This window comes from Haliotis asinina, chromosome 14, assembly GCF_037392515.1.
Source record: "Haliotis asinina isolate JCU_RB_2024 chromosome 14, JCU_Hal_asi_v2, whole genome shotgun sequence".
Lineage (NCBI taxonomy): Eukaryota > Metazoa > Mollusca > Gastropoda > Lepetellida > Haliotidae > Haliotis > Haliotis asinina.
In genome coordinates, this window is record NC_090293.1 from 10,327,501 (window position 1) to 10,354,274 (window position 26,774).

The following is a 26,774-nucleotide window of genomic DNA, read 5'->3' on the forward strand; positions in this document are numbered from 1 at the left end:
GACAGCTTATTGTCCAAAGGGTTCAGTGGATATTTCTATAAACACAACTCTCGTGGTTTTTTTTGTCAAAAGTAAGAACTGAAAACCGATTACTAAAAGTAATCTGTCGACGAGGATGGGATTCGAACCTACGCGGGGAGACCCCAATGGATTAGCAGTCCATCGCCTTAACCACTCGGCCACCTCGTCAGATAGTATCACTAACTGCAACGTCTGAATTTTATCCCACTTACTAGTAAGCACAGTGGCCTCTGATGAAATTGAAAGAACTCCACGTGCACAGGGAATAGTGACACGTTTTAACAAACATCAATATATTGCCAGTCTAAGTATAGTACAGGGTTATCTTCTACAGACGTATGAAAAAGCACACAAAGAAATCCTTGGAAATTGTAGCAAAATTGCTGGAAAGTTTTTGAAAGAAACTTGAAACAACCAGTGAATACTTGCAATTTCAAGTTTTTGAAGGAAACTTGAAGCAACGAGTAAATACTCGAAATTTCAAGTTTTTGAAAGAAACTTGAAGTAACGAGAAAATATTCGGAATTCCAAGCTTTTGAAAGAAACTTGAAGTAACGAGAAAATATTCGGAATTCCAAGCTTTTGAAAGAAACTTGAAGTAACGAGAAAATATTTGTAATTTCAAGTTTATGACTGAAACTTGAAATAAGTAGAAAATTCTCGAAGTAACGAGAAATTTATCGAAGTAACGAAAAGTTATTTGAAATGAGGAGAAAATACTCGAAGTTACGAGTAAATAATTGAAGTAACGAGAATTGTCTTTGAAAAAATATTTTAGGCTACAAAAGTTGCAGCAGTAGGCTTTCGTAGCTACGTGTGTTAACATCGAAACGAATGATTCTAGCTATAGCTGCAAGCTTTTACGGGTGTGAACTGCTACCAGCCATATACGGTAATGATCTCGAAATGATTGAACGCGCCCAGCGCTACATTGCTCGACGCATACAAGGCTTGCAGCTTGGGCAAAAGATACCCAGCAGACTCGTCTGTTTCAAACTTAGGAATATGGTCAATGAACGGTTACATAGACAAATGTAGATTACAACTACTAGGAAGACTCTGCAATAGTGACTGCAACTCAATAACGAAAGATGTGTTTGTGTTTATACCACTACCCATTCCACTGTCAATACTAGGTGTCCGACAAGTATATGTAGTAATCTCCTACACACGGCTAAGAAATATCACTTAGGTCATTATAACAAGTAAGTCAGCTTGGCGATCTATTATAAATCAGACGTCTCTCGGAATATGAACAAAACCTTTGAAGAGAGAGACTAACACAGAGACCAGATCTCTCACGTTACTGCAGAATCCACACATGATTACAAATGCACGTCCTTTATTATCTATCCATATTTCAGACAACCCCTGTGTGAAAATCGGATCAAGAGCAAAAATATCAAAAGAATGTAACTACTGTGATCGACATTTCTTTGACTGTGACAGCCATATGATCCTTCACTGTGATATTTTTATGTCCGACAGAACAATTTCTTCTCCAGTCTGAGTGATAAACTTGGCGTAGATATATATGTGAAGATTTTCTATTTCTATTTTACGATGCAGATATACATGACCTAACTGAAATAACTGACTATGATACATGTCATTTTGTCATTTCGTGTGGAATCTAAGGACACATCTGATGTACATCTATTAAACACAGCCCTACTGCTTACAAATTGTACTTTGTAAATGATCCTTTAATGAACAGCCTAAAATATGCTTCCATTTTGTTCCATTGTGCTAGATGTATGTGATGTATTGTAAATACTGCGTTTGTATGATCTTCGGATACATCTCTGGAGGAAACAAAGACATTCATTCATTCATTCATTCATTCATTCATTCATTTTGAGAATCGAACCCACCTCTACGGCTTGACGAGTGAGTGAGTTTAGTTTTATGTCGCACTTAGCAATATTCCAGCTATATGGCGACGGTCTGTAAATAATCGAGTCTGGACCAGACAATCCAGTGATCAACAACATGAGCATCGATCTGCGCACTTGGGAACCGATGACATGTGTCAACCAAGTCAGCTAGTCTGACCACCCGATCCCGTTAGTCGCCTCTTACGACAAGCATAGTCACCTTTTATGGCAAGCATGGGTTGCTGAAGGCCTATTCTACCCCGGGACCTTCACGGGTATACGGCTTGACGAGCGATCGCTTTAACCACTAAGCTACCCGCCGCTATGGAATCCGAGAAGGGACATTGTCGCGTTGTCGCGTTGTCGCCCTCTCAAAAACAAGCAAAATGAGGTGAAAATTAATCAAAGCGCGACAATGCGACAATGCGACAACGCGATATTTCATCAAAATGTCGCGTTGTCGCATTGTCGCGTGTCGCGTTTTAGTTAATATCTTATAATACATACTGTAGTCAATATTTTAACAAAGCGCGACGCGCGGTAATGCGTGAATACGATATTTCATCAAAATTTTATTAGTTACGGCGGAATGTAAAAAAAATATGACGAGAACGATTATTTTTCGATATTTTAAAGGGTTCAGATAGCCAGGGATCGACATCAGAACAATGATAAATGAACGTACATCTAGTCGTGAAGTCCAGAGTGGTTGAGTGTCGTTGCTTAAGATAATTGTCCTATTCAGACTGACCCTTCTGCTGAATTTCTTTTTTTGATATAACAGCCGTAGGTTTAAAACGATACAAGTACATGTATATCGATGGATCTAGTATCCGTATGAAAAAATTATGAGGCATATTGTGAATCAGGCTATGTGCAGGATTAATAATATAGGATTCAAACAGAAATGAAAACGGGCATCACAATACATCATTGTAATGAAATACCGTGCTATTTATACCAATAAACCTTGGGTGAGTGGAGTGGAGCGGCGAGAAGAGTGAGAGGAGTGAGGGAGGGAAAGCTGGTTTCTGGCACTACAAGTGTACGCAACTCTACCAAGTGATGTCATTGTTTCTAATATCCTACTGCTAACAGTCCATTTGTAAGGCGTTTTCCCATTATCACGTTCAAAGTCGACCAAAGCTGTCATTGAGGTGACGGATGGTTAAGTGATATCTAATTCTACTTGGTATCCATCCACTGCTGGCTGAACAGAGGCAGATCTTCAACAAATTCATCAGCGTCGGACAGGACTGTACCACGAAACTGTCAGGAGCCACATTATGGAACATAGTGACCCATTCGAGGACATCACCTGATGAATTTGCCGATGTGGCTTGAATTTTAACAATATTTTAGTTTTTCACAACCTGTAATCACAACCTGTCATCGAAATTTCCAAAGTGATTAATGTGTATGGTGTTGATATTCGAACGTATGGTAATAACTATCTGGTGTGACTAAGAGACTAACTGCTCAAATTAATTGCCCCGCCTTGAATGACAGGGGTACAGTGCGCCGTGATTACAATGAATAGTTGCGCTACTAATTCGTTTTGCTGCTAGAACACACTTGACTGGCTAAATACATTTGCAATATGTAAAACAATAAAGAAAGATTTGCATTAAGTTCAAGATGAGAAGGCCAATTGCCATTTCGAGCACTACTTCATTTTAAAAACCATTGGAGGTAACGAAAGACCAGTGAAGTATGGAATAGAGTATAACATTTTCTGCGCATGCGTAGATTAATTGACTTTCTACACATGCGCACCGGTAACAAAAAGGGCGACAACGCGACAATGCGACATACATTTTGTCGCATTGTCGCGTGTCGCGTTTCAGTTAATTTGTTAAAAGCATACTATGGTCAATATTTTAATAAAGCGCGACACGCGACAGTGCGACATCGCGACATTTTGATGAAATGTCGCGTTGTCGCATTGTCGCGTGTCGCGTTTTTAGTGAGTGAGTGAGTGAGTTTAGTTTTACGCCGCACTCAGCAATATTCCAGCTATGTGGCGGCGGTCTGTAAATAATCGAGTCTGGACCAGACAATCCAGTGACCAACAACATGAGCATCAATCTGCGCACTTGGGAACCGATGACATGTGTCAACCAAGTCAGCGAGGCTGACCACCCGATCCCGTTAGTCGCCTCTTACGACAAGCATAGTCACCTTTTATGGTAAGCATGGGTTGCTGAAGGCCTATTCTACCCCGGGACCTTCACGGGTGTGTTTTTAGTGAATTATTACATATCTTAGATAGGGCGACAATGCGACAACGCGACATATTTTGACCTTGAAAAGTGTCGCTATGTCGCGTGTCGCACTTTGGAGGAACAGAGTAAATGTTATTCGAAACGCGACACGCGACAATGCGACAAACAGGCGAAATGTCGCGTTGTCGCATTTTCGCATTGTCGCGCTTTGGTTAATTTTCACCTCATTTTGCTTGTTTTTGAGAGGGCGACAACGCGACAATGCGACAACGCGACAATGTCCCTTCTCGGATTCCATACGCCCCCGCTGTTCCGATGAAATTGAAAGTAGGAACCTTTCGACAAAGATTGAACGCCTCTGGAGACTGCTCAGTGCATTAGCACACAAACATTTACACAAAGAGTTATTTCCCTTGCACCACAATGGGCTTACCCTTTCTGAGTTTTAGAAATTACACAATGTTTGTGTCTGTGTGTGTGTGTGTGTCTGTGTGTGTCTGTGTGTGCGTTTAAATATTCAACAGCCATTTCATGTACACATGGATACAATCCGGCCATTAAACTACAAGAAAACACAATGTCTGGCCAAATTGTCCTGCTGACTTTCCGAGCACAGGAAACTGGACACAGCAACCCCACAACCCCAGTTCAGCACCAAATGTCACCTACTTGAAAATATTTGTACATACATGAAGTAAATACTAAATACAGCTCTAAATACCTAAAACTGTGGTCAGTGTTAATTACTGGATGGATATACATATACTTTAAAAACACATCTTACACTGTTTCATCCAGTCACAGCTGTCACATGTCTCTATCTCTTTAGTTGTTTACAAGTGGTACTCGCTCATTCAGTGTGTGATTCTGCTTTAGTGTAGAGGAACCTAAATGTTTGAGGGACATTATCATACACGCGCTCTTGTTCTCCTGTAATATCACTGACCATATCATTTGTAGGAATTTACAAAATCCCGAAACATTCAAATCAGTCTAATATCCAAACGCAAGGAAAGACACGTGCATAAAACAAATGGCTACTCTGAGATTACAAGGGTTAATCGGCTGTTAGCATATGGCTTCATATCCGACGCATGTTAGTGGTGCAATTGTCAACAACTAGGCAATATAACAACACAAACAGGCCCTTCTACATTTAATCATTTGTCGTTTTTAAATGTCCGAAGTATGTCTACTGTCAGTTTGATTTGATATAAGGCTTGAATTCCAGTTGAAACAGTTAGCTTAAACATTAACACCATTCTGTGCAACAGCCGTATTAATCTGCCACAAACTATGAATGAAAAATTCTTTGTCTAGTCCATACATTCATTGTATGTAGTCAGCGTTTCAGTTAATGTGTCATATGTCTTTCCTCTGTTCATTGTCCATTATTTTTTCCATGTAATTATCGGAAGCTGGTAAAAGTACAGATTGAAGTACCAGGGACAGTGGTGGTACTGCAAGATATATATACTCATGGAAACAAATAAGGGAACACATTAAAGTACAAGTGTTCCTTTATCCTGACCCAGGTTTCTTCACAATGTATGTATTGCACTGTGAGTGAAATTCTAGATAAAAAATGCAGGAACACGTGTACTTTCATGTGTTCCCTTGTTTGTTTCTGAGTATATATTTGTCTTTTACAGTGGTTAAAACTGACAATTTTTCAGTATTTAGTGCTATCTTGTTTTTTAACATCCGGACATATCCTGAATATGACCGCATATTTTTTCAAGATGGTGGCTTTTGGTGCGGTGCTTGTGATGTCTCCTTTTTCTTCAGGGGGTCATGGGGTAGCCTAGTGGTTAAAGTGTTCGCTCGTCACGTCGAAGACCCGGGTTCGATTCCCCACAGGGGTACACTGTCTGAAGCCCATTTTCTGGTGTCCCCCGCCGTGATATTGCTGGAATATTGCTACAAGCGGCGTAAAAATAAACTAATTCACTCACTCACTCAGTCATTGTAAAAGGAGCTGGCTGAGGCGGTCCATTTTATTAGTTTCCACTTTATTAATGATGTGGGTCCATATTGTGCTTCTTTGCTCATCCAGTGGCTGCTGAGTGCTTAGTTGTAGGGGTTTTGGTTATGTAACGTAATTGTATGAGTATATGGAAAAGTTCAATGATTTTTAAGTACAAGAACAATGTGTGTGCTATTCTGTTTGACTGACTGAATATTTCATATTCTGTGAACGTGCCTGCTTGAGGTTTTAATTTACACCATGATGCACATGTTATTATTTTGTCTTTGTCCTCATTAATTACATTTTTCGCACACATTGCATCAAAATGATTATGTTGAGCTCTCATTTTGATATTTGTGTTGTTTCTTGTGTTGCTCATAATTCTAATTACGTAAGGGCACTAACAGATCAACTCTTGGTGGTAAGTCTGGGTGACTTAGTTAATGGTGTGACGTCGACAATTGCTCATATCAGTCACTAGATTATCTGAACTACAATCGATTATTCAAAAGGAGCAGTAGTCTAGCTGGATTATTATGGAGAGTGGCGTTTATCAACAAGATCAAACCATAGATCATATGCCATTGAAATACCAGACGGATACATTCAACGTGCACTGAGTGAATATTGATTTGTGCCATACTTGTACATGTGTTTTTTGTCCATATACATGGAATATGCATGCCTATGATGTGTGACCTTGTGCACAGAGCTCAGCTCACCTCGTTAAGCATCGTAAGAAGCTGAGCGTCTTTAGATGGGTGACCGTGTTTGGAAGCTTGACTCCTGAGAGTTTCTGGGACTTCATTCCTGCCCCACAACGAAGCTCATTGTATACGTGTGGTGTCACTATAGGCATGTGAGTTTGTTCAAAATTCCCCTTTTTCACCCAGCAGAAAATGAGTACCCAGTGGGATAAGTCGTCTGACTATGACCTTCTAAGGCAAACGGGCAATTTGGGTTATCATGTAATAATATGCTATTGATAGTTAACGCTGTGAGCATACCTGGTGTCGAGTTTGGCGCAATATAAACGGACACATTATTCGAACGGAATCGAACCAACGATAGTAATTATCTGGCCTCAGAGACGCAACTGTCAACAGCACAGTGCGGCCTGTCGGGAAAACAAATGTTCATATGACGAATATATAAGCAAACAAAACTGTTTTTGAACATTTATTGATATTTCAAAATATTGTACAAAAGATGAAAGCATTTCCAGTCATGACTCAAAAAGAGAAAGCCTGGAAATTAAGGCATTTCAAACGTGACCATTTGAGATTACGGAAATTCTGTTGTATGAAAGAAGGGTGCTATTTCTTGATGAATGAAGCCATCCTCACAGCCCCCTCTATTGTAAATATACACCCTACCTCCACAATCACAATGGACTCGTCTGTAATAAGTCTACAAGCTAGCACCATATTTTTTACAAGAAGAGAAAAGTCGCACTGTAGCCGTGTGGACGGAAGGCAATGCTACTGCGCATGCGCATCTGGAAACATGGCTGAAATTTGAACCCGTATAGACTACACACCAGGGACCGAAAATGACAGAATCATTTTTTCCATTTAGAATTTGTCACCCAAACCCACCACTTTCTTGTACGTCTTATGACAATCGTCTATATTTCTCATGAAATGTTATGATCATTGTATAATTTCCTCCCATAAATCTTACAAGGCATATATGTATAAAATATGTACTATTGGCCTAATGGAATGATAGTTTTGTTTTATTGGATATGAAATAGACATCTCCAGATAACAGGTGCGTCATGTCGATTTCAAGATACGTCACCACAGTAGCGCTATGACTACATGACTGATGAAATAGATTCAATAAATAGCAACATCTGACAAGCTAAATACGTACGATGCAGTGAAATGGGTTCTATGGAGAGGGTATGGTATTATATATAATATGTACAACCAATCGAAAGGTCAGATCATATGGTGTTAACTCACCAGTTGCGAAATCGATGGCATAAAAGACAATAATCGGATCAACACACGTAAGGAAGGTATTGCCATGAGCTTCAAATTAACAGACGCTCGGTGAAATGTACAATGACAATTATTTCTCTGCTCTTGGCGCGAAAATGTTGCACGCCAACATCCTTTTATACATGCTTCTCAAAGCCTATCTGTCGACACGCATTCACGTGATCGGTGACGTCACTGTATGTGCGTGAAGGGATCTATGGTTCACACCGTTTTCAGAGTACGGAACACTATTTAATAATCACAACTGCTATCGGAACTTGCTCTCGCAGATACCCGACTTGGTCCACAATATACTCAGACGGTGTTGTAGGCTACAAGTTGCCATGGTAACGAGGCATTGGCGCGATATTATCCATGTTCGCTGGCACACAAGAGACACGGGATGAAGGTGTTTGTTAATAGAGTCCCTGCAACTGACAACATGCTTAAACAGCACCGATGCTTAAAATGCCAAGAATCAACTACAGACGCCCCATGCACTCCCTGTGATGATATTCCGTTGGAAACACCCGATCGGTGGAGTTAACTGTTTATCATCATCAGAGAGAGGACCGGAGGGATCTCTCATCCAATCAGATCTCATCATTGAGCGTACGTGTGGCAGGTTTTCATGGGTCTGTCTGAAAAAGATCGAATCACGTGCTATACAAGTTGAAAAAACGCCAGTTCAATATACCTTGTTTTCTCTTAAGTGATTTACTACTACCGTTTAAGTTAACATGGAGATCACATTTGAATTCTATGTTATTTAAGTGACAATGAAAACGATAACTCCCTCATTAAAGTAGTTATAGTGTTATCATCCATAGGGCAAAAATTGAGGCTCCTTTTATCGTGTTAATTCATGTTCCAAGTCATAAATGGTAAATATATCACTACAGTCATGTGCAGAAAAGTATTTTTGCAGTGCAATATTTAGGTCTCGTGTTACTCTGTAAGCCTTATGGATTCGCTCAATGACCATCCACAACCCACAGTTATTTATATTGAAGTTAGGGGATAACGGTACAATATTGTAACGAAATTATTTTTGGTCATTGTGTAACGTTACGTTGTATTTAAAATGATTTACCTAGTGGAACACGTGACTACGTCAGTGTTACGCCCATCCTCCTGAGAGCCAACATGGCGTTTATTGCCTTCTGCCACTTCCGCCTGTACACGAATTTGCGCAAACGTTTCTTCGATAGAGATCTCTCGGGAATATGACTTTCACGCTTTACCGACCTCTGTTGAAGGGAAATAGAGGAGCACATGATGATGGAACGTCATAGAGTCACAAAAATTAAGTGTAAATGAAAATATATGAATAATTACGGAGGGCATGCTCGAATAACCAAGGTGTGCAAAACGTCTGTCTTATCACGTCCACACCCTGGACAGACCAAAAAGTTCATTTAAAAAAAAACAGGATAGGATCTATCCAGATTATGACAATACTTACTCTTAGCCACTGGTGCTCAAGACATTCTGCTGCCGACATTCGTTTTCTGAAGCCAACAAGATATATATTGAATATTGACACGTTATGTATTTAGCGAATCACTTTAAATATTATTGGTGGATGACTGAGTGAGTTGACTCCGTGGTTGAGGCAAACATGAACCCTTCTCGAGCTCCAGACACATGTAACATTAGACAAACCTCACATGCTTATCACTGAATCAAACGACAGATGTGCTGTCCATTGGGCATATGATTTCTAGCCTCCGTAACCTGCTTTGATCACCTCGATCAATCAGCTTTAACAGATTGCACATGGTGCATAAAGATAGCGGAGCAATAATATTTGAATTTATGTGTAACACGAATTTACTGATTTCTCTAACGCATGTCGCTGTGAACATCGTGATCACGTCATCAAACAAATCCGTGGTTGACAGCACGAGCATCCCTTTGGATATGATGACACAAAGTCTTCCATTTCACATATATTGCCTGTGAATGTCATCTTGGTCTTCGAGGTAAAAGAGGATTCACTAGTAGTTAAACCAACTATGAGCATTTTGGATATTCCCTTACAGTATGTCATTGGTTTTACCTTCGATCTTTTATAAGGAGTTTCGATATAAAGTCTTTAGCCTCTTTGGATATACTGTCGAACTCTTCGGCATTGAAGTCCCATTGAGCTGTGGTCACGTTGACTAGAGTCTCGGCCTCGGTGTCACCCATAAAGGGAGATAACCCCGATAACCTAAAACGAAAAAATACATATATATGTGAAAACAATCAGATCGCATTTACACCAGTGGACAGTGAAACTCTTGAAAGCATAATACCTATACCATTTGCCAAGTAACGTAACAGAGTGAGTATGTATTATTTGCAACCCAGATGATATTCTTGATAGTTGCAAAGTCCATTAACAACTCGAGTTCGGGGTAAACGTTTTTGTGTTCGAGAAGGGAGATAATTCATGGCGCGAATTCTACCCGATAGGGGATTTTTTGAGAATCGGCATATATGGCCGTACCAGAACTGAGATTCGTAGTAAGATATGACAAGTAACCAATGTGGGTAGAGAATGACAGCGCTCAGGTCTAGCACTCAGTCAGTGAAGATCAACTGCACACACTGCAGCTGCTCAATGTTCCTTCGTTTTGGTTCAATATGTTAGGGGACGTTAGGGAACCGAACAGGGCTCGCGGCAACTGGATGGGTTACGATAGAAATGACCGAATTTGATTTCGCAGAAAGTTACAAGAGTGTCCATAACGCCATACTTACAAGACATAACATATGACACCAATGCTCCACATATCTGTTGCATAGTTGATAGGGTCGAAATTTACAACTTCCGGCGCGACGAACTCAGGTGTTCCAAACAACACCCGAAGATCCTCCTTGGGAGAGAACTTCCGGGCCAGACCAAAGTCAATGATTTTGATTCTGTTTCCCTCTCGTGTCAGACAAAGGATGTTTTCAGGCTGGAAAAAAAACCTTTCATCAGGGCTGGTGCTTTTCATTAAAATTTGTTTTGTGTTGTTTTTGTTGCGTTTTTTTTTATTGTTTGTGATTTGTTGTTTCTAGCTTTATTTTTTTATTGGGGGGGAGGTTTTTTGTTTTTGGGGATTGTTTGTTTGTTTGTTTCTGTTAAATGTGTGTTTCTAGCATGAAAGTGAACCTCGGTCTTCCAACTACAAGGACAACACATTGTCACCGCATTGGGTGTAATTAAGATCACACTAAGTTCGCAAGTGCACGAGTGTACATAACTATCGGGTAAGGGACCAATTAACCAATTGTACTGGTGTTTAAAAGAGTGTGAAACGGAATGTAACTTTTAGTTTGCTGTAAGTTAAATACACTTCAGGGCGAATGAGGTAGCCCTCGCAATGGTTTTAAAGCGTTCGCTGGTGTCGAGTTCGAGTGGCCAAAAACATCCAATGTGAGAAGTTCATTCCCACTGTCCACAGCATGATACTCCTGGAATATTGTTGTATGTTAATACTGAAACTCACCAGCCTCTAAAAGGGGCTGAACCATAAGAGAAAGCCGTTATGCAACGAAGCCAATAGACCCAAGACGTAATATCAAAGGTACACAGGGGTTATTTACACATCACAAAAAGCAGCCACAACATACATTAAAGCCACTGTGCAAACGATAACGCCAAATTCTATGAAGAAGTCTTCCCGATATGAAAATGTCAGAGGGGACGTCCTTGATACGGTGCAGCGTGCCTGTCATAAACATATACACTCAGCACTACAGTGAATCAGTAATGAGAGCCCCACAAACACACCCTTGTCTCCAGCGCCATGAAGGTTATGCCAGGTATGTTTATACTGAGCATCCGATCACATATTCACATTTATGGCCGAACTCCGAAGACTATGAAATGATGTTCTGATGAGAGGAGAATGTCAATCCTTCATGGAACACATCCAATTCTTCATGGAATACACCAGACTATGTTTTCCTAGCGCTGACGTGGTATTCCATGGGAAGTGTGCATGGGTCCGAGCGTTGCATCTGGGGTGCTGTTTTCGGAGTCACGCGCGATCGTAATGTGTTCTGCAGCAACGCGAATTGTTAGCCGTCTGACATTTCGTTACGAACATGTGGGACTAGGGACTCACATGATGCTCCCCAACTTGGAAATAGCAGCTCGTGGTATTTCTTACAATTTCTTATGATTATGAAAATGTGTAATCGAATTTTCTAAGATGCAATTATTTTATATAAAATAAGGATAGAGTAATTTTACTTCAAACGAATGGCATAACATTATACATGTACTCAAGATTTTCTCATTTTTTACAAGACACCTAGCATACCTATTTAAATGGCCTGCGCATGAAGAGTATGCTTTTGGTAACAAATAATATTTCATGGTGACTGTATATTTTGTATCAAATTTAATTATTCCAGAGGAAATTACAATAATTGTGCTTGGTGCAAATATGCATTTAGAACGAGCTCACCTCGTTGAAGATGAAGATACTAGCTTTCACGTTAACAGTATTGCTAATTTATGGCTTATTCTGAACAGATTATGAGCTATCTAGCGTGGCCTCATTTTTGAGATCAATGCGTTCGAATGAAAGCGTGTTGTGGTAGAAAGCCGTAAAATATACATAAGATATACTAAATAAGTGCTCGAGTATAGTACATGAAAATTTAATATCATGACGCCCAAGTTGAAAATTAAGTATATAAGCAGAAAAAGCTTCAATGTACGTCAAATGTGGTGGGCGTCATGTTGGTAGGCTACATCCCCCTCCACAACATCAACATCAGAAACAGGTGTATCTCCACCGCAGCTCCATCAATAGGCAATCACTGCAGAGAAACAATAACCTTGGAGGTCGTGACCTCGTAGCCTTGGAAACGCTGTGCACGTATGACGTCATTGCCTAGCAACACGTATATGCCTTTGAGCAGACGAGCATTGATAACAGATATAAACATGTGGGGATGATATTTATGACAGGGAATATACTAAACGTTTAACATTATGCTCGCGTGGGCCACAGGAAACCCCGCACAGCCGTCTACAGATTTCCATGTGTTGTAATGACATTTCATGGACGTACGTATAGAGGCAAGCCTTGCGTTAAAGTGACAGCTTCATCGCATGAACGTCAATCGCATGTGGGGAAGAGGCGTGTATTTCAAGATGGAGGTGTTGGACGGAACACAAAAACAACGCTTAAGCAACGAAATCGTTACAAAATCAAATCAACACAGAAAGGTCAACATTAAAGGATACAATATCGTGTTCTTGTTTCAGTCGTTGGTCAAAATAACATGACATGTGGTCAGCTTGACCCATCTACTCGTGTCCACTTCCATGTTTTAACGAACATCTGTATTTGATCATAAATATTAACTACTATACACTTTCAGTATGTTAGGTCGAGAGATTGGATGTTATGTTTCTGATAGCTGTTTTAGACGAGGAGCCTACTCAGTGTACAGATTTTGTTAGCGTCTGTGTTTGACAAGTGTTGCAGGTGTTCATTGCAAACTGTTGCTTTAGCTTTGCTTTAGAAGTGATGTGTCAATGCTTGAAATAAGAAGATACCCAAACTGAGAGGATTCCGTGAGCCTAATGTACTTCAACGTAAACAAATATTGTGTTACAAACTGAGGTTCATTATAAACGTGTTTTCCATATCTTCCGTTGAGGAAAATATTATTGGCCATGTCAGGTCGTTTTTCATATTTGCTAACTTGCGTATCTTTTCCTCGGCGTTATGGCGTTGCCTGGACACCAGCAGTTATTTCCCTTACCTTCATATCTAGATGGAGTATGTTCTTTGAATGCATGAAACCGACTCCCTCGCAGATCTGTCGGAGGAACATGACACAGGCTTTCTCGGTCAGGATAAAGTCGTCGTTGATGACGCGATCAAACAATTCACCGCCGTTGATGCTGTCAAGAGAGGAAACACAAAAGTGAATGAGTGAATGTATAGTATTGAACTGCAACAGTAATTTATTTGTGTTTTACCCTTTATTGGAGGAATCCCGCTTTCATCGATATCGTAAAATATTTATCACACTATCTGCAGTAAATGCTTATTTATCATAACCACATAAGAAAACTGTAGACAGCAACGTGCCAGTGTCAAATTTCAGGCGCAGTAATGCACCACACTCCTCACTCAAACTACTAGCCAATCGGAAAACAGAAATACGATAGTGAGTGTGGTCTAAACTCTATTTTTGGAAACAACCATTGTATGGCTAGCCAATCAATTGCCACACAATCTATTTCAAAATATTTTCAAGGCGTTATCACTTATAATCCACACTCACAGTTCAAGTACGAGACAGAAGGAAGTCTTGTTTTCAAACGCAGCATACAGCTGAAGTAGTCGAGGATGTTGCAGGGACTTCATAATGTCCACCTCGTTAGCGATGTCCTTCCTGTCTGATGCGCAGGTGACGTCGATGAACTTCGCTGCCAACATCCGACCCGAACGCTTCTCACGACATTTCTTCACCTCGCCAAACTTGCCCCTGTAATTAATTGACAGTTTCGCCCTTAGTCATTGCGAAAAGAACATTTTCTCCCAAATGGTCCTTCTCACCTCTGTTCAATATAATGAAAACGAGCCGAGAGAATGCTTTAAAACCTGAGAAAGCTTGATTTTCTTCAGAAAGACCTTGAATAAGTGTCTGATATTTTGGGATCCGAATGAGAGGCTAGAATATTTCTACTTTGCATTAGTAATCTGTTTCAGGAATTTGTTTGAGTGTTTTCAGATACATAGCCCATACAGCATTAAAGCAAATGTCTTTCATACCCTTAAAACGGAACTTACATATTCGCCCTATCTCTTTCGTCAGACACACAACATCAAGGAGGGACCAGGCACAGTGGTTTGATTATAAATATAAAATGCCAAGAATAAACTATTCCCGACCACTTACAAATTGCTAAATATCGTTACACTTCACATCCATAAATGTAGACTCTTTTCAAACTCTTTTCAACTGCGACTATTTTCAACTTCGTCTAAACACCTATGACAGTTAAAAGAAGCACACATTTGTTCACAGATCCCAAAAGACAGATCCAAGTCTCCAAGAATCTTTCAAACAGTTCAAATGATGTAAATGATAACCATCAGACCAGTAATTTGTTCACAACGCAATATGGCAGTACTTCCGGTCACATGACCAGCTGGTGAATGATCCCAGTGTTTCGACGGGGCAGCGCTTGGCGCCACGTTTTCAGTTTTCTCGCCATTCTGATTGCTTATCATACATTCTGAAATTTTCGGCTTCACCACTGACCTGCCTGTTGATATGAGAAGCCAAGAATGAATGCCCTGTGTGTTTTAATACAGCGGAATAAATGCAACGATGGATAACAAGACTCCAGTGGCAAAATCTCGAGCAGACAATCAGTCTGGCAACTAGTCTTGTTCAAATTGAAAATTACTTGTCAAAATCTCAAACACAGCGTGGTATTATGTTCCACGTTTAAAATTTTCCCAAAACATATACCTCCCCAGTGGAAAGAAGTGTTTGCCCCATTAGAGCCTATCGCGGTTGTTGTAGCAACCATAAACATTGAAACACAAGCTATTTAGTGTTCGTGTGGACCTTCTTTCGCTAGCTGAGTATATATTACATCACGCGTATACTTGCGGAAAAGGTTACAAGCTACAAGAAATTATAGATTATTTTGCCCTCTATGAACGTACCTTCGACGTGTACTTATATCATAGAATGACGTGGGATTAGAATCAGTAATTCCACGTTGTTTGTTGTTATTCTATATATTACAAAAAAAGTCATTTCAAGTAAAAACATTATAACCCCATCGGGACATATCACCGAAGTCGACTGTTCACATGGCAGAAGGGAATCAATGTGTGACGTCATGAACAATGGGTGAGGTCATACCGTATTGTTCTAAACAATGAAGCTGTGTGATGTAATATACAAGTAATATACTCAGCATTAAGAACATCGCAGACATCGGACAGTTTTTACATTCGATCAAACCACCCTAATGGGTAATATATATATTTTTTCATCAGGATTTTATATAAACCATACTTACTTTCCTAAGACCATGTCGATATGATATTCATCTGTGACCCATTTGTCTTTTCTAATTTGAACTTCTTGAACTTCAAACGGAAATTCATCACCTGGAAAAAAGACAGCGCCATCATATTTTGTCCATATACCTGAGTCATTCACATTCAACAACACTAAATCCATTAAAACCTATCTTCTCAAACGTCATGATTTCCACGACTTGATTAATTAGACGAGTTATAGGGTTTATTGATTACTTCTAATTGTTAACATTAATCCTATTATTCCACACTTTCTCTGGCATGCGAACCCGACATTCACAGAGGTGTCATAAATTTCACTGTCGTATTCTCAGTTTTTACAGAGTTACATATTTGGGAATCCACAACGTCTTTCGATTTGATGTTGTTCTCCTTTATCGAATAATGTAAACAGAGTGAAGCCAAATAACTTTCAAAACAAGATTTTCCCCAATGTGAATGACAGCACAAGCAACATGCTTGAAACTGCATCAGATTGTTTCAGACTGTCATGCTCATATGTGGCTTTAAAATTTGATTAGAACCTTGGGTCTAATGTCTTGAAATGATCTGGAATCATGCCCTGAAGACGATCGTGTTTGCATGGCAAACCCCGCTGAAAGTTCATGGTCATTGCCACCTTTAAGAACAGTTGTTATCAGCGTTTACCGTGACAGAGTGGGGATAGAAAATAACACCACTTTCGTGTATGTGTTTGCTTATTTGAACAGCAATCAACAACAATTAACAAGAATTCGACCTGCTCATCTCGGGTATTTATCATAGCTTCCAATGTTGTTGTATTTGGTTAGATGAGAAATACAATTTGTTCTCCTCGAGAAAAATTTGTGCACGTATGCAGTGTTAACATTTGACCAAACGCTTAAGAAAGCAGAAGGGATCTTTACAGGAGCCTTGACCATACTGATTTCGAGAGTAAACAACAACGCTGATGACGCCGAGCTCACATAGCACGTGAACAAGGGCAGCCTGTCCATCATAACAGACTACCTGTCCATATAAGCAGCTATCTCGCACTCTGACGTCACCAAACTTGCAAATTCCCACAAACATCAGAGTTTCGCTATTTGGAATTTCAACTGGTGATCGATTATAGGTTAACGGTTTGGCGAAAACAAAATAAATAATGGAGATCTCCGACTCACTGTAAACGTTTGAAAGATTTGCGAAGGTCGACCGTTGGCGCCGAGGCCAGTTAACAAAAGGGCTGTTTCTCAGTTAGGTTAGTGTGTAAATTTTAAGTGTTTGACAAGACAAACGAGGGGCTCGTCACATAAACTGCCCAGTTCTTGATATACGTACGTGCGTGGCGTAGGTACGCACACAAACAAACATGGATTGAGAAATTAACCCCACACCGACCAGAAACCGTTTCCATGAAGAGAAATTGCTGTTCCTTAACTGATAATCGCTTGTGTGTGTTCTTGAATTTTTCGTGAGGTCTTCATTTTTCACATCTGTTCTATTAGTTGTTTTCCTCTCATGCCGCCACATAGCTGGAATATTCTTGTGTGCGGCGTAAACTCACTCACTCACTCACCCACTCTTACTTTTCATTACCAAAGCCTAGTTTCTATAATAGCGTACCTCCAGTTGGTTCACTCTCATCCACGTGGACTTTAGACATTCTTCCACGGTTCTCCATGGCACACCTAAAATTGAAAAAACGTCCGTTAAATGCACGATACCATGTGTGAGGGTTTTGCTGAGTCTGCAAATTTGAACTGACTCACTGCCAGTTTTCATGTACAAGCGCTGAACCCGATAGACAGACAATGCATTAATAAACAAGAAGGTCCAAAAGCAGATAGATTTCATTCACAATCCGTAACATAAATATAAATATGTCAAAGTTTTATTGTGTTAAGTTCATATTCCACTTTTTAAACGTCAGTTGATGTTGAAGTAACATGTGTGATATTCTTGTAATATTGGCATATTGTCCTTCCTTAATAGCAACGATAATCTTTTTATATCGACTGCATTTCAGTGAAAATAAGTAATGTTTCATTGCAAATAGTAATTCTGCTAATTCTCCATTAAATGATGACAGATATATTTTGAACATATAACCGCATTAGCAACCCCTCTTCGGTGACCCTCGTGAAATTCAACGCTGCAACGGCAACATTTGCAACTCAGTTTCAAGTCCCTTACAGTTTCAAGTGCCTTATTTCAAATCAGCTAATGGAGCGGTCTCATGTGAATGAAATCTCCAGGTGTTAATGCCAAGCAAGTCTTGTCACTTGACCAGAGTAACACCTTAACCATCCTCTCCTTTGACAACGGAACCATGTACGATGACTGCCGCGTGTGACCCCCATGTGCACAGTAGCTAATCAGATGTTTCCAACCACATTCCGATTTCAATTCCATGTGAAGCAGATTATCACCCGTGTGTTAAGTACTGTCGGTAAACTCCGAGACAGTTGGACGTGATTTTGCTAGATTTGCACTCACGTGATGTAGCCATATGAATCGCAGTGTACCAGGATCGGAAGTCCAGGGTCTCTCGTCGGGACCCGGGTTCATTCACAATTTGCTCTGTGGTTTGTGGGAACGAAACAAGGGTATTTTAAGTGTTTCAGTCACGACGGTCATTCATAAATCCCTCGGTGGTCAAACACGTTGTGACCTAACCCTGGACCGTGTGTCCGGTCTTTAAATAATGCTGACCCTGCACTAGACTGCTCTGACCTTAACTTCCTTTGTCAACAGGGCAAGTTCCAAAGGTCATCTATTTTCATCTAAACCTTCCTCAGTGCATTTCTGTGCATCTGTATAATAATCAAACTCTCTTTTTTGAAAAAAAAACAATCGGCAAACATTCACCATTCCTAACCAATTATGTCAATATCCGTCTACCGTGCAAGAAAACTACATAATGGTATATCACGTTTATGGACTCAACTGTGTGGAATAAGTTGATAAATCTTAGCGATTAAGCTCATCGAGAGCGAGTTCTTACAAAGAATTATGGTTTTTACCCTAATGTAAATCCTAGGACACGATTCGAGCCATCTCAGAGTGCTCAAACTGTTTATCCAATCGATAACAAACTTGACAGTGTAATGGGAAGGTGTTAAGAACCATGTGCACACGTCTCCTTTAAGAAATCACGGCGCAAAAAGTTGGTCTAACTGATGTGCATGGGAAAAGTCAATACAAACATATACCTCATGCATGTCAAACATTCATCGAGTTACATAAAGATATTCATCTTCGTCTATATGTCTAGACTGAGGCAGATCAACGTCCACTGCAATATAAGAAACATGGTCGTTTCTTCTTAAATGAAATCTACATACGACGCCTTACTGTATGCCTGTGTTGATAGAAAATATTTGTATACCAAACATTGACCTCGACTGGTTCAGAGGTCGAAAAGGCGTACATAAGATATGAAAAGAATGTTGATATTTATTTGTTCAACTGTTTTGCTTATTTGAAAGCTTGAGACATATTTTCTTTCCGTCGAAGGACGATTTGGATCGGAACACAGGGTCGGAACAGGACCAAAAGTTTGGAATTCTTTGATGACAGTATTTCAGATAGGCTGACATGCGAGGCTGCCTGCTGCTCTCGATCTTTGCTTCTTCGTGGACCTTGATAGATAAATCACATGTTTTACTTATCAAGACTGTGAGGGTGAAGGGTTTCAGCGCGAGGGTAAGGGTAAGATGGGAACGGATGCGTCTGGTATGGCTCCCATACTTTCTACTAACGATACAGAATTCAACGGAATTCTGTTAATTATCTCCAGGTGATTAATTCACGCCACTCGGCAGGGTTAATGTTCTTTAACTACTGGGCTACTCCACCGCTCTGTCATTTCGAATCGTGGTAATCACTTTCATTATCATCTTTGTTGTTAAGCCATAACGTTTTGATTATCACTGTCAACATTTCAGTGCCGTAAACATTCATGAAGTGGTGATACCCATCTTCATAATTACCATGAGAAACATTACATTAGCAGCATTGCACTTATCATTGTCAATGTTTTTACCACCCTCATGGCATCTACAACTTGTACAGAAACATTCTGCTGAGGTCAAAAGACCGAATCTTCGTCATACGCTTGACAACTCCATTACTTGATCCTTTGTTTCCGAAAACACGTCACCTAATCCCTCAAGCACCATCAAAAGAATTTTTTTCCTTGGTTCAACCCATGTCATTAGTGATTCAACCAAGTCCTCCGCGTTCAGTGTTTGAATTTGGGGGACTCTTGTCTGTTTACCTGTAATCAAGGTGCAATGTACAACAGGTATGACACATGCTGAATCAACGCTGACACAGTACATCGGTTTGCTGTGTCAATAACAACCTTCGTTCTGGTTGTCACAGCTACACAGTTTCACGATGAGGTTGCGATGCGTTGGTTTTACAGTCTGAGCCCGGGCTGCAGCGATGAATACAAAACCACTGATCCGATAATAATAGCTTTTTACTCGTTAACGAATTCAACAGAGCAATCAGATGCATCCATGGAGACAGCAGATATCTGGAACCAAACATTCACAGGTCTGTTTCTTTTGTAGAGCGTCTTAAGAGCTTTCTACGTCGAAGTAAAAAGACGTTTACACGTAAATGTCAAAAGAAAATACCCAAACGTCGAACTGTTTCGCGATGTGTTGATGACACACACTCTCAATATAATGACGTTACGTAATCAGTTTGCGTTATCATGCTCTCGCTGTCAAATAATGACCTCTTTTGACCTTAAGTATACCGTGTTAATAGAAACAGTGATTCATCACTATCCAATTCGTAAAATGTGCATATATAAACAAGACATAACGCGAATGCTACGTATTTTCTGAGGCATAACGAAACACATACATGCATGCTATTAAATTACACATATATATAATTTTTTCTACGAGAATTATTTGGAAAAATATCAGTAGTAAGAAAACAATAAAAAACATAACTGGATATAATACAAATACTATAAAATATAACATCTGTGTTTAAACGTGGAATAAAATGCAATATAGATTCAGACATAACTGAAATTTACATATGTGTTTCAGTTATAGCTCCAGTGGGGGTATTATGGTCAACTGACCGCTTCAGTTGATAGGCCATAGTTGTAGTGTGTATTGCTTATTGATGTAAGGTGGGAAAAACAGAGCTAGTCAACATGTTATCTCTGTTGAAACAGTGTAAGACAACCACTGCATCGACAGAAAACTGCATGACCTTAAACATTTCCACTCGTCACACCAGCGGACAAGCTGTCAAGTCTAATCATGTGATTCGATGAATAGATTAATGCAAATATCATCGACATATAAAAGTAATTATACTTATATTTACCATATATAGAAAACATGTATACACAGAACACGGCTATACCTTAAAGTTTCTGGCAAGTCATCCATTGCCCTGCCGCGGGACTCACAGTATACTCACAAAGTCAGTGTACAGTATACACTTTATACCATGTATGTCTTACACACCGAAGTGTATACCTTCTTCCCTATAAGAACAAACATAAGTTATGCGCGCACTAAGGCACTTATACATCCCCGTAACCGATCAATATAATCGTAACGTGACGTGACTTGTTCATCAACGTACAGACAATTAATTAGAAGTTAACCCCTTACGACCTGGACCACTTTATGACTAACAAAATCAGTCTGGTGCGTCGACTTTACATAACGTTTGTTTTAACTCCATATAAAGAGTTTCAGATTATTGTGACACATTATTCTGTGCTGATGGATTATGCTGATGGACTTGATTCGTGTGGGGTTAAAGAAAGTATTCATTCTCTGGATACGCTTCGATGACTTCGATTACGGCTAAAGAGATTCTGTGAGACTTCAATTCCTTTCACGTGTTTTCAAAACATGAAACACGAGCTAAATCGATATTCAAGCATGAATATTTTACTGTTTTTGCTGATGCATGGCGTAAAGTCGATGGAATTTGCATGTTTTGTCCATAGTTTCAATTCAGGACAGGATGAGAAACCTGGGTTTATGAGATACATGTATCGATGGTTCGACAGCTTAAACAACCGTGTCGACTACATTGATTTGTGTATACGGCTCATTTAATATCCATCCCCAGTCATGACGGGATTAAGGAATAATCTGCTTAACATTACAATCACTGACTGCAACTTTGGCAGTCTTTTGATAAACTCGCGTTATTTCAATAGCCAAATGAACATTATGTCTGGTGGGATTTTCTTTTGTATAAAGATGGGGACGCACCCTGCAGACACCCTGTATTTCAGACATCTTGAAATGTTAATGCGCCTTCGGCCAAGTCACTTTGTTGTTTATGGGGCCGTGGGTGGCTTAGTGGTTAAAGCGTTCGCTCGTCGCGCTGAACACTGGGGTTCGATTCCCAACATGGTTTCAAAGTAAGAAGAACAGTTCTGATGCCCACCGCCGTAATATTTCTGGAATATTGCTAGAATTGGCGCAAAACTCACACTTTCGTTTGGAGTATTCCGTGCGCCCTTAAACCTCCTCCATCCCCACCCGACACACATTTCAAAATCCTGATCTGCATCCCAATATGACAGTCATAGATTAAGTTATCTATACGGAGACGTTTCCATGCTCATAACCTTCGATTATGATTATTATTCACTGACATGGCAATTATTATTATAATTTTTATTCATGTTCACAATGGACACAGCCGAACCTCCAAATCTAACACAGTACATGAGCAACCCCAATGTCAAGACCCTTGCCAATGTAAATGTCCATTTGAAACAGTAAACGATTCACTTACTGAAAACGCAATATTCACCCACCCATTCCATTTCAATCAAAGATCCGAAACACCACTAACATAAGAGAAATCATTGTGGGAGGGTAGTATATAAGCACGTTCACAACCCAAGAGTGGTACAGTAATTATGGGAAGGGAAAGCGTATATAATGCTAGCCTATCGAAGTGGTATTTGTTACAAATGATGAACATATTACACCACTGAGCATTAATGTATCTGTATTCCAATAGTATATTTCAACCTCCGAAATCGATATGTTGTTATCGAATGCTTTGCGAACACAACATCAAGACTATTTGTATCCGTTCAAGAATGCAATAACAGTTTCCACCATTGCAATAACAGTTTTCACCACAACATGTTTATCACACCAGTGAATACGGTCGACACTGTGTGTAGCGTGCATACAAAGCCGTTATGCATTCCTTTACAATCCCTATGAAGTAAGGCTCATATTCATATGTTAATGTATGAGTCACCGCATATCTTCTTTACAGAGTAACACTTCTCCCATGTAATACCTGGTCATTAGTGAGGGAGTGATGCTGGGAGATTGTAGTACTGTAATTAACGGCGTGGTGACATTCTCTGGGATACACCTACAATGTTCGATATGATTGATCTGCTGCAGATTAGAAAGTCAATTACTGTCGCATTGCAAAATACATCGTAACATTTACCCCAAGGCAGTTCCACAAGCGATTTTAGCAATGAATATCGTCAATTATACATGCCTCCGTCGACTTAGGAACGTCACGACTATGTTGGTTTGTGTGTTATTAATTATGCGTTGATCACTGCATTGTCTGGTCCAGGTTGTTACAAGGCCACCGTCATTTACCTTAAATATTGCTGAATGGGGCCTTAACCTAAACTCACTCGCCCATTATTATTCATGCATGCACTAAACAGAATACTGCCCAAATAGACAAAATTTTGGAAATTGTAAGTAAATAACAGCACTTATGCTTAGATTCTCATTTTAACTTTCTTGATGAAACTGTGTAACAAACACATCAGCTGTTCAAAGGATGCACTTGAGCAGAGTTTACCCGTCTGTGCTAATAGAGTGATTTATTTCAGTCACATACTGTTAAATTCCTGTCGCAATCTGTCGAAAAGGCGTAACGCTTAGTGCTTTGCTTTCCTTTGACCTTTAAAGGTGAGCGACAGAACGTGATATGAACACCGATTTGAAGGTGTCTTGGTGGGAAATCGACATCAAATGTGAACTCAGCGTCAGATATTTAACTGGTTTCACCGACACTATAAACTATTTGTAAATCACCTATAGTGAACAGACTGGCTATGTATGAGTAATACATACATCCATGTAAAAGAAGAAGTGTTAACACTGCTTAATGACACTGTTATCTGTAAGTAAATACAGGGTGGGTATAAATACATTACTGTATGACGTACTTCAGAAATGCGTATGCACCAGAAATGAGTGTGTTTACTTAGTACATATACTACACATGTATAAGTAGTTAATAATGAGTTTGATTATACCCTGCATCATAAAGTCACGTTATGATAAACACGTTTCTACTGTTAAACGTAGATCAGATTCATGCCTCGTATATCAGTTAAGGTCATGCATCCATTATGAGACATAACTGTTAAAATATTAATAAGAGAATCAGAACGTAGTCCATAATTAAACAAACATCGGCCAAAAGTAAATATTATGAGTTTTTTATGTCTTCATTTTAGGTGAAAATTCCATAAAAAAACTTACTTCAACTTGTAGAAACAAATATCCGTATAGTCAGTTTCGGCTTCAAGATTTTTATCACAAACGTCTGGCTGAGCGTAATGTCCCATTGTTTTCTGTTGTCTGTTTGACGAGTTTCACTATTGTACATCCCTTTCTTGCCTCCTTCTCTCTGGTGCTTTCTATGTGCCGCGCCTTCGCATAATGACAGCTTCACAACGTGCACTGGTGAAAACAGCCTGACGTAAGGCTCCGGTACGCCGAATGGGTGTGAGAAACTCGGTGATTGGTCCGGGCTAACCGCCGTGAGCCAGTCAACATCGAGATAACAATTCCCATGTCGGTAGGTGTTGAGGCTCATTTGTTTGGTCGGCCAGTGAGGCTTAGAGATATTTATTTGTAATCTTTCGTTGATCTATGTCAACAGTTCAAGTATTGCTGAGTCTGAACAGATCTTACTTACAACAACTTTCTTAACAGTGTTATATTCAAAAGTGTTATTTCACCACCCTCATGAAATACATGCATCTTACACTACCGTTATTCCGCAAAATCAAAGTAAAACTGATCTAAATTTTTTAAAGCTCATCAACAAGTGTTTCTATAACTATGCGATTATATGCCATTAATACATCTATTTTAATGTTCTAAGCAGTAATTACTGAATTTGTTTCCCTAATGCTCAGGTCTCCGTGGAAAACCAGATCCTAATATAATAAGCCCATTTATGAATGAGCGTGTGTACAGGAACCAGGGTAAAATGTGCCATATATGGAAAGCGACTGTACTCGGAATTTATTGACTGCAACCATTGCCGTCACTCGGTATCTCTAGGTCAACGATTTCAATAAACAGGAAGGGCTCTCCCTAATTGATTCTGATTTATTGAATGTTCAACCACCCGACACATATTTCACAATCGGGTTAGGAATTTAAAGAATGCGTTGTAGTATGGACATGAAATATCTCAAACATGCGTCTATTCAAAGCTCAAATTGACAATTGCAGACTCTCTGAGGCAGGTAATCGAAGATAAGAAAACCAAATCTGACCTAAATGTATGTCACACATTCAGGGCACACAGAGACAGACTCATGCTGTGCTGAGATATTTACACGCTTGTTAAAGTCACAAGCGAATGTCGTGGGAATGATTCTAACGTTGTGTGTAGAACATTAACATTGAAACCTACTGGTGTTTATTTCACCGGGTATGAAATTGACAAGTGTCCTTGACGAGGTGTATAAACTACACAGCACGAGACATTATTGTAAAATTTCACGTGGTATAACAGTTAATACACTGCAACCGACATCTTATACAAGAACAGAATTATACTGACCTAGAAGATGTTATTTCACCAATCACTACAGTTATTAACAGTAAAAGGTAATGACTGAAAATTAATATTCGTGAACACAAACGAATATTCGATTGGTAGAAAGGAAAAGAGTGTAAAAAAAACCTTGTTCGATTACGCCATTAGCATGAACATGACTGTATATAGATATAACTCATTATCAGAGAATGATGATGACGGGTGCTAACAGGTGAGCGTATTCTGCCCCACCCGTCAAAAACACATGCAAGGCCAAGTCAATTATGTACCATAAAACACTGATAAATGGGGACCAAGTATTGATCATACTGAACCGTTGTTGTCCGTGGCAACATGGTCACGCCCACAGTGCTGATTAGAGAGTGAGTGAATGTTGTTTTATTACCAGCTTATGATCAAGTCGTAATCAAACAGAGGGCACCTGTGATTTGACACAATGCCCTCTTCAAAACAGTCCACTCCACAACTTGCATCAAGCCACCCTGCATCGGACAAAATATGCGCCAAATGTTCGGAATGGTCGACATGTCTACAAAATGTTTCCTCAAAGGAACATATTTTGAAAAATACATTTATAATGACATTTCTGTGCACAGGATTCGTGTGTTCCTAAAGGGATACATAATTTTGTAACACATGAAGCCTGTGCAACAGAATCTCATTACAATATTAACAGCTCACGATCCCAAACGTAAAAACTCTCCACTCAACATTCTTACACAAGTGATATAGGTCTTTGATTGCATGATGTCATAATATTTCAAATGTCCCAGCAACGTCGTGGTTGACCGCCCACTTCGTCC

General features: G+C 39.7%; 1 protein-coding gene across 5 annotated transcripts in view; it reads right to left on the reverse strand.

Annotated features, from left to right (window-relative positions):
- Window positions 1-7,260: 7,260 nt before the first annotated feature.
- Window positions 7,261-26,774, reverse strand: part of LOC137261336 (myosin light chain kinase, smooth muscle-like) — an 82,992-nt gene continuing 63,478 nt past the window's right edge. For 3 of the 5 annotated variants that reach the window (XM_067799076.1, XM_067799077.1, XM_067799075.1), the window contains 9 exons: window positions 17,737-17,801; window positions 16,128-16,218; window positions 14,369-14,572; window positions 13,841-13,982; window positions 10,829-11,028; window positions 10,143-10,295; window positions 9,546-9,591; window positions 9,174-9,330; window positions 7,261-8,721 (listed from right to left, as the gene is read on the reverse strand). In XM_067799076.1, the coding sequence (XP_067655177.1) occupies window positions 9,190-9,330; window positions 9,546-9,591; window positions 10,143-10,295; window positions 10,829-11,028; window positions 13,841-13,982; window positions 14,369-14,572; window positions 16,128-16,218; window positions 17,737-17,801 (1,042 nt within the window). In that variant the 3' untranslated portion in view covers window positions 7,261-8,721; window positions 9,174-9,189. Of the gene's footprint in view, window positions 8,722-9,173; window positions 9,331-9,545; window positions 9,592-10,142; window positions 10,296-10,828; window positions 11,029-13,840; window positions 13,983-14,368; window positions 14,573-16,127; window positions 16,219-17,736; window positions 17,802-21,513; window positions 21,586-24,656; window positions 24,892-26,774 lie in introns of those variants that run through there. The other 2 variants (XM_067799073.1, XM_067799074.1) reach the window with 2 other exon arrangements.